General features: G+C 40.7%; 1 protein-coding gene across 1 annotated transcript in view; it reads left to right on the forward strand.

Moving 5' to 3' along the window:
- The window catches only part of pdgfd (platelet derived growth factor d), a 49,918-nt gene extending 45,414 nt beyond the window's left edge, over positions 1-4,504 (forward strand). The window contains exon 7 of the mRNA XM_079166573.1: positions 1,787-4,504. Coding sequence (XP_079022699.1) covers positions 1,787-1,921 — 135 coding nt within the window. The 3' untranslated portion in view covers positions 1,922-4,504. The remainder of the gene's footprint in view (positions 1-1,786) is intronic.
- Positions 4,505-8,776: the final 4,272 nt, after the last annotated feature.

The following is an 8,776-nucleotide window of genomic DNA, read 5'->3' on the forward strand; positions in this document are numbered from 1 at the left end:
ATTGACTGACGCCTGATGATTGTGTTTTGTTTTTGTCCTGCACCATCAAAATGAACCTTTTTCTAGATTAATCCGACATGAAAAGAATCTCAGTATATTTACAATTTGTATTTTATTTCCATGGGTATCAAAGTGATGAATAGAATGACAAACAGAGCTTTTAAGAAGGTGAAAAAAAAAACGTGCATTTAATACCTCTGCGTACCTCTGCATACTGTATGCTCAATTAAAGTGACGGCATTCAATTTAGACTTGGGTTTATTTAAACACGAGACTGACGTGTCAAATCTCCAGGACATTTTAGGCGCTTGGCTGAAAGGGGCTAAAAAAAAAAAATAGTCTGCGAGTAAGTAAGTGAGTGAGTGAGTAGGAGAGAGATATTGGGGCGTACAGAGGCAGGCGCTGCATCAACAATGAAGCAGCAATGCACCATCAGCCTCACAATTTCTCCCGGTTCCTCCCCTCCATTCGTTGTCTGCCTTCGTCTGTCTCTCTCTAATCTCTCCGTATCGGTCTCGATGCATTGTTAGCATTCTATCAGTCTCTCTGTCTCTCTGGGCTTCCATCATCCTTTCATTCTCCCCAATTCCCATTTTCAATTTATCCCTTTGCAATGCACCATTCTTGTTCTTTAAGCCTGTCATTCATTCTCTTTTCTCTCTCTTCCCTCCATTACTTTGTGTCTTTGTTCTTGTACAGCTTCATTATTGAAACATGGTCCGTAGGGCTCTCTCTATCCGTCTCTCTCTCTCTCTCTCTCTCTAGCCGTTGAAAAATCACACAATAGAAATTTTGACAAAAGTAGGATTTGGGTTGTAATTGTGCTATGTGTATGTGTGAGCATGAGAAAGGCGTGTTTTTGTCAGAGTATATGGTTTTGTGTTTTTGTGAGGGGTTTCCATCCTCCTCTCCTCTCCTCTCAGGCAGTCGAAGACCTGTGACTGCCTCCATCTCTGACTTTACTTCTGAAGAAACACATTATTACTCACACTATTGTTTCAGTGCCTGAAAGTCCTGACATAAATCATGGGCAGCCTTGCTTTCACTGGGTTTTGTAGAACAATTTGACTGCATCAGTTGTGGAACATTTTGTACTTCCACTCCATTTTCACCAGCGAAACAATTTGGCCAACTGCAACAGTCAGTTATAGTGAAACATGGACTAATTCTAACTATAAAATCGATTTCATTGCACATTTAAAGTCTCGGGGGAAACAGGACCTTGTAACCTCTTTTTTTTCCACATAAATAATGGTCTAGCTTTTGTTGAAAAACTTTTTGACATAATAAAGCATATTGTAAATAACAGTATGTATATGTATATGTATATGTGCACACTGTACTGATATTTGGTACAGTGTGTATTGTATACTGCTATCGTTTTGCACAGTCAGCAGTGAATCCATTGGCAACATGCCCTGGATGTTTTAGTACTGGGAAGGGCTCCAGCTCCAAGTTACCATGAAAACAAATAAGAGTGAATAACTGTTAAAATAATAGAGGAATTCCAGTGTGGTCGGTTATGATTAACGAGATAAACAGTGGACGTGTAATTGTTGTCTCGTGGCCCCCAGAGTTTCACAGTACACCATTTATTTCTATCTAATCTATATTTACATCAGCATCTCATTATTTTCTCCACATTTCTCATGTCTGTCGAATTGGATTCACTGGGAGCCATCAACTACAATGAGTTGACAAAGTATGTTCAACACCCACCAACAATCCAGGCATATTCTCACCACCTCTCTCCTTCCTCGCTGCCTTCTTCTCTTGACTCCTTTAGGTGCTGAAGTACAGCCCGGACGTCTCTCTGTATCAGCGCCATCGGAGGCCGCGGGTGCGCTGGGTCATCGATGAGATCTTCCTCATGCACCATGAAAAGTGCGAGTGCGTTTGTCCCTCCCAGCCCCCTCGTTGACGCGTCCAAACGGGCGCACGCATCTGGAATTGTTGGACAATTTCTCCTTTAATCTATTTTGCAACTGACTTCATATAATTGCAACAACGCAGAAAAGAAGAAGGCACCAATTGGACTGACAAACCGCTGCTTTCATTATACCCATATGACATTTGTTCTTGCAAGTAAACCTGTGTAAATCTGTACACAGGCCAAACCTGTAAATGCTTAAACTGTTTAAATGTTTTCGCTGTTTTAAAATCAGTTTTTTCCTCCGATAACCAAATACGGAAGATACTTTGGACACAAAAAAAAGAAATACCATACCACACAGTTTTTTTTAATTCCTATCTCGTGTGTGTGTGAGGTTGGCTTCCTTTATATTATAAAAAAGAGTGTTTGTAGAAACTTAAGGCAGTTATCGTGCCAGGAGCATGCTGAGATGAGTGAGCGTGAGACAGAAGGAGGGAGGGAGAGGAGTTGGACGAAGTGTAAACCAAAATAACACTTCATCTTGATGTGAAATTAAGCAAACCACAACCTTACAGATCTGAATTGCACACCAACATAATATATAATCACGCTTCCCTTTCTCTGTCCTTCCATCCATGTACTTCCCGCTCCCTTCTTTCTTTGTTACTGACTCCATCTCTCTCTTTCTAAAGCACACACACACACACACACACACACACACACACACTTTCTCTCCCTTCATCACTCACTCTCTTCACACATAAAAAAGGGAGATGTCGGATCGGGCAGCTGCGCTCTGCCCAGTTTCCTGAGCATTCCTGGCATACCAACTGCTAACTGGAATTCTGCTAACACGGATAGAACTGTGATCCTCAGACCCTAAACACATACTGTAAGAGGAGAGAGAGAGATGATTAGGAGAGGCGGCTGACAGAAAAGGGACAATCAAGCCGCCTATTCGTATATTACCAGCACTTCTGGATGAGAGATGAGATAGGAGCCACTTTCAAGATACATCATGAAAAGATTGAAGCTACTTAAGCGATTCCAATCAGCATGTTCATATATTCAGCTCGCCTGATTATTTTTTTTGTCAAGCTGCTTTTTTCCTGACAAAGATGCTCAAATGTATCACAATCTGACCCACTGCTTTATAAATCTGCAGTGGTACCACAGTGGAAAAAAAGATCTGTGGGAATTAGAGTAATGTTCTAGGTCTCTGCTGAAAATACAACTGATACTTAAGTGTGTGTGTGTGTGTGTGTGTGTCTCTGCCAGTAACAGCTCAGGAAGAGGTCCTTTTGTTTAAGGGGTGGAGGGTTACCAACAGTCTGTGAGAGCTGGCAGCAGATACAAGCATGGGAACGGTCAGCATGTGACTGTGCGTGCAAGCGTGTGTGTGTGTGTTTGTGTGTCTGCGGGTGTGTGTGTGGGTACCTAGGTAGCGAGAGTATCAAAGAAATAGAGCAATAATTCAAAGTAACTGCTTATCTCTTCCAAATACATGACCCAGCTGTGAGAAATAAAAGAAAAATCTGTCATCTCTCCATCATCACCTCCCATGTGTCACACAATCAGGCCCACTTACAGGCCGGATTTACACAAAGAAAATGGGATTTGACACACTGCCTTTGTTCAAACGAATAAAAAAAAAGAATAACCTGACACTAAAACGATTCCGTGGTTACAGAGAAACCCGGCAGCACATCCATGTGCATGTGTAAGTCACAGGTGTTATTTGGCAGGTGTTGGATCCAAAATATCCAAAGAAATCTTAAATATATTAAAAGCGTGTCAGGTTGTGTGGTCGTCACATTTCCAAGTAGTTTACCCCAGACGCACACACACACACAGTCATTTTTAGCTATAGCTCATCTTAGAAAGCAGCCCCTCACTTGGCTGTAAAACTTTTGCATTTTGAAACTGAAGGTAAACACAAAGCTCATACGGCTTGGGTGGTTTGTTCAGACTTCACAGAGGACAGTTGGCAGGTAAATTACCCCGTTATCATTTCAGAAGCCAACGAGCCAGATAAAAAACAAGATGCTTCGCTGTAAAATATATAGTTTCTCTAGCAAGAGCTTTTATGAAATGTGCTACAAATGGATGCATTTTAAATGGATGTGAGGGGTGTGTGTGTGTCTCTGTCTGTGCATCCTGTGTCTGCCAGTTTGCTGGCGTTATCAGCACATTCCATTGTTGCGTGCTCCAAAGTGACATTCCTCTTCTTTTTTTTGCGTTTGTTTTTTCTTGCAGTTCTTTACATCAAAGCCACATATATCTTAACTTCAGACATTTAAGCCTGGTCGTGTAATTGTTTAGATTATTGTTTTGGTTTATTTACATAAATTAAGAGCATCAAAACCACACATTGGACACATTTGGATGTTCATGCTTTGAATTTGATTGGGTCCAGAGTTCCAGCTTCCCTTCTGAGGATTGTGGGGATTGTATTGTCATATTTTCAACTCAGAGAAAAGTGGTTAGTTTCAGCAAAAACCTGCTTTGCTGTATTGAGAAAATGATTCATGATGAAACTGTATGCTTTACTTTAATAATTTATTGTGTGTTTCTCTAATGTTTTAATAACATATCAGCTGGTATGTCATGATATATAAAGTGTTTCTATTATTACTGCCTCCAGTGCTTTGGCTTTTTCTCTCACTAAACACTGCTTTGATCAGATGTTTGACTCCACGGTGTTTTATATACGATATGGGCCAGTGGCTTGTTTGATGGCGTGTCGAGCGTAACGGAGTGTTTTTCGGTGGAAAGAGAGAAAGTGAGTAACTGGGTATGAACACAAGCACAGAAAGCAAGAAAAAGCAGATTTGAACAATAAGGCTGCTCTGCTGTCGCATATGTCCTCGCACACAGGTCACCATGGAAACCGGAGATGTGCTTTGATAATAATAATAACTATTTATATAGCACCTTTAAAAACAGAGTTCACAACATGCTTTGACAGACAAAGCAGCAAAAACAAGGCAATAATTGGATAGGTTAAAAATAAACTCAGAAATAAACTAAATTAAATAATAAAAAATATATATATACACATGCATACATACAGACATATTTACGTACATATACATACACACAGTTGCACTCAAAAATGCTGTGAAGACCAAAAGATCAGTGGTGGGTTAAAGAGAGGTCATAAAGTCGTGCCAGTCAAATGTCTCCCAATTACTCCGATTCTTTGAGTCAGCAGCCGTGCAGCCACATGTGAAAGGTTAAGTTACCCAATAATCAGGCTGAACGGATCATGGAGATTAGACACGTCCCATGTTGACGACTTACAAGTGTCAACATGACAACTGAACACGGCTGCAGAATGTGTTGTGTGAGAGTTAAGAAGGCTGAAACTGTTTAGTCATGCTATGGGAGGCTATGCTACTGCAAAGCTCAATGCTAACGTCAGCACGCTAATATGCTGACAATGTTAATCCAGTGGGTATAATGTTAACCAAGTTCAGGATCTTAGTTTATCACGGAGCACTAAATACAAAGCACAGCTGAGGCTGATGGGATTTTCTCTCTTTTTCTGCAGGAATTTGGTCAAAAACCAAAGTAAAGGTCAAATAGAAACTTTGACCTGATGATAGTTCTACATGAATATTTAAGAGAGCACCAACGTTTTTATCATCGACCCAATGGGCACCATGGATATATTTAGGAAATGTAATGGCAATCCACCCAGTAGGTCTCCAGACATTTCATAAAAAAACAAAACAGAAATATCAACCAGACGGTTATGACTAGAGTTAAAGTAAGGGGATCACCAAAGTCAGGAAGCTTGATCATTTGTTTCCATATTATTAAGCACCGAGTTGGATAAATCAAGACATTCAAAACAGTTTGAGTCCTCCCATCATACAGTAATAACAACATGAGTGCTGAACAATGAAGAACGATGATGGTTCGATAAACTGGTCAAAGTCTGGGTGAACCACAAATAGACTGAGTGCACTGCAACATTATGTAAGAGAATACTGTACGTCATGCATTGTCCTGTTATGTCTGTCTGTTGAACTTACAAATTTACATTATTGTTGTTTTTATGTCTTTTCTTTTCCTCTCATCTTTCCTTGTTCAATACAGACATTTTGGATGATGATGATAATGATCAAAATGTATACAAAAGGAGTCATTTCTTAGATGAATACATGGCTGGCTACCCATCACTTTTCATTCAAGTCATTTTCTATACCTCTCAAGGCTGCGTCCTGTCCCAGCAGTTGCTGTGGCAACCCTTCCTTTTGCCGTTATCATTACACAGCAGACTCCCTGGTCCATCCATCCATCTTTCTGTCCACCCATTCATCCATCCACCCTCTCATCCATCTGTCCATCACTTGTATGAGTTATTCTAAGAGAAAGAGATTCGACTAAACAAAGTAGCCTTCTCCCAGTCCCCCCGTGGAGATGAGGAAGACTGAAGGCAAGAAAGACAAGAGTGAGCGGAATTAAGATTAAGGTTAAAAAAGTAAATATGAAGAGAAAGAGAGAGAGAGAGAGAGAAGGTCATAGAAAAGGGGGGGGGGCATGCTATTTGTTTGAACTCACCATTCCTACGAGGCCTGCTTTGTGTCTGTCAGCAGCTTCTTATCTTTTCCTTGCGGTCACACACACACACACACACACACACCTACACACACACACACACACAATGTCTACTTGCTTTGTTTTAAAGATTAGGCTGTTCTCATGTTGCCTTTCTATTTTTTCTTAAACATGCAAACTACCATCATTGAGGCCTTCTCCTGCTTTACCTGCGTGTTTCCAACTTGTAGTCCAACCGTCCACTCAGTCTCTATGGGCTTCCTTCATGCTGGTATCCCACTTTTCTTTTGATCCAGTCATGTTTCACATACATCTCTCATACATTTAAACCACACCGCCGGTGCCTCATTGGACGAGATCCACGGGAACCCGAGGGATTCCCTGTGACACGGCCATGAAGTCACCCAGGCTTCTTTGCCTTTCTTTGAGTGTTTCCCTCTATCTTCTTACAATTTGATGCCCCATTTGTCACTTCCCATTTCCCCCTTTATCTGATTGTGTTACTTTAAGACTTAAGTGCATATTTGGGAACACTGGTAAAGTGACTGTAGATATTCCATCTTACTGTCATGTATTAGTCATGGGGGTGGCCGCTCTTATACATAATACCTTCCAGCGCTCACTGCTCTTCTCAAACCACATTCATAGTGCTTACTTTGGTCAGTGGTTGAGGGCAAGGCGTGACAAATGACTCCGAGGAGAACAGCTGCAAATCAGAGGAGCTTGGGCTTCAGCGGAGGTTATTTTTCTATGTATCTTGTTGAAGACCAACTTCTTAGGCTACCACCTGATTTCCCTCTTTAAAAGCTTCACTGATTAATATCTGTATATTGAAAATGGGTTCAAATAAACTACACGTAATGAGAAAGGTGTCATTTGTTGTGATTAACCCACAGATAATGATCATCAGACGCTGCATTCCCCCTCAGCTCTACAGACCTTTATGGCGTCCTTCAGGTCACGATTTTTGGTTTTCAAAAGTCAATGAATGCAAGTTTAAATATTACAAAGAAATCCATAAAGTGGTGAACTCACAAGGGTCGGATTCCAAAAAGGATGTACAAAATCATAGAAGCAGAGATTAATTAAGAGATCCTGATTTCAGTCACTTTTGTATGGGTCAAGCTCCACAAATCCTGGATCCTAAAATATCCATAATCACATTGAATATTTTGAATTGCCTCCTAAATGCCCACTTCTGTTGACCTCCACACCTCCACTTTCTAATGTAATGCTGTTTCTGTCTTAGTTAAGTGTCAAGCCTACATTGGAATGTGTTTTAAAGACTGATTTCTCGTGTAGATAGACCTTTACTGTAAAAAACATGAAGGGCCCCTTATACCCTTTATTTATAGTAGCATGGATGGCAGAGAAGACAACACCTATCAAGGAGACCGTTTGTCTCAAAACAGCAAGAGAAGGAGGGAAATTCAATTAAATGTGCAAAGGTTTGGGTGACCTGACCCTTTAAGTACAGCTTAGCTCACCAAAAGTTCAATTTAGATACAGCTTAGAAATCTTCAAGGATTCAAGATTCAGTAGCACATTCATGTAGTGACATAAATGTAAACAGCAGCAAGAGCTTGATCCGAGATTAAACGATGGAGCCTCTGTGAAGACGCATCTATGAACCTGATAAATGATAACACATGATGATAAAGACAAATCTATTCATATTCTTCTGCTTTTCAAGCCGTCCACAGTCTTTGCAGCTGCTGTAATGTGATTTTTTTGTATCATTCAATATCATTATTAAAATGTTGCTGAGCTGTAGTTGAATTTGCCCACACTCAGCAAGTTGCTGTCCTTCGAAAAACAAAAGCTGGGTTAATTTTGTGGTAAAAAAAAAAACAACTGCCAAGAGAAAAAAGCACAAAGCATGTTCTAATGTAAGGTGGAGGCTCATCACAGTTAATCAGCCTGGACAAGGGTTGGATGAATTGACTTAAGAGAAACAATCAGAGGGAGAAGGAGGTTACATTTGACAGAGAAATACATGGGGCCAGACAGGAGGAGTTGGGGGAGCAGAATGAACAGAACTGATGGAGAGAAGTAGACACGATCACGGTGAAAAAAAAAAAAGACAGAAAGAGGGTTTTAGAGAGACAGACAGACGTGGAAAAAGCGACACAGACAGATGATGAGGAGGTGGAGGAGAGCTGATGAAGTCATTGAGGCGTGGAGGAAAGAATGGTGAGAATATGACCCATAACTGAGACACGATGTAGCGAGACAGCGCTGCCTAACATCACAGACACACACACACTGAGCTGAGGAGCACTGTCAAGCTGTCCTTTCTTTTTTTCTCTGGCCAATGTCGAACACAAGAAAAAAAAA

Source organism: Pholis gunnellus, assembly GCF_910591455.1.
Source record: "Pholis gunnellus genome assembly, chromosome: 9".
NCBI lineage: Eukaryota > Metazoa > Chordata > Actinopteri > Perciformes > Pholidae > Pholis > Pholis gunnellus.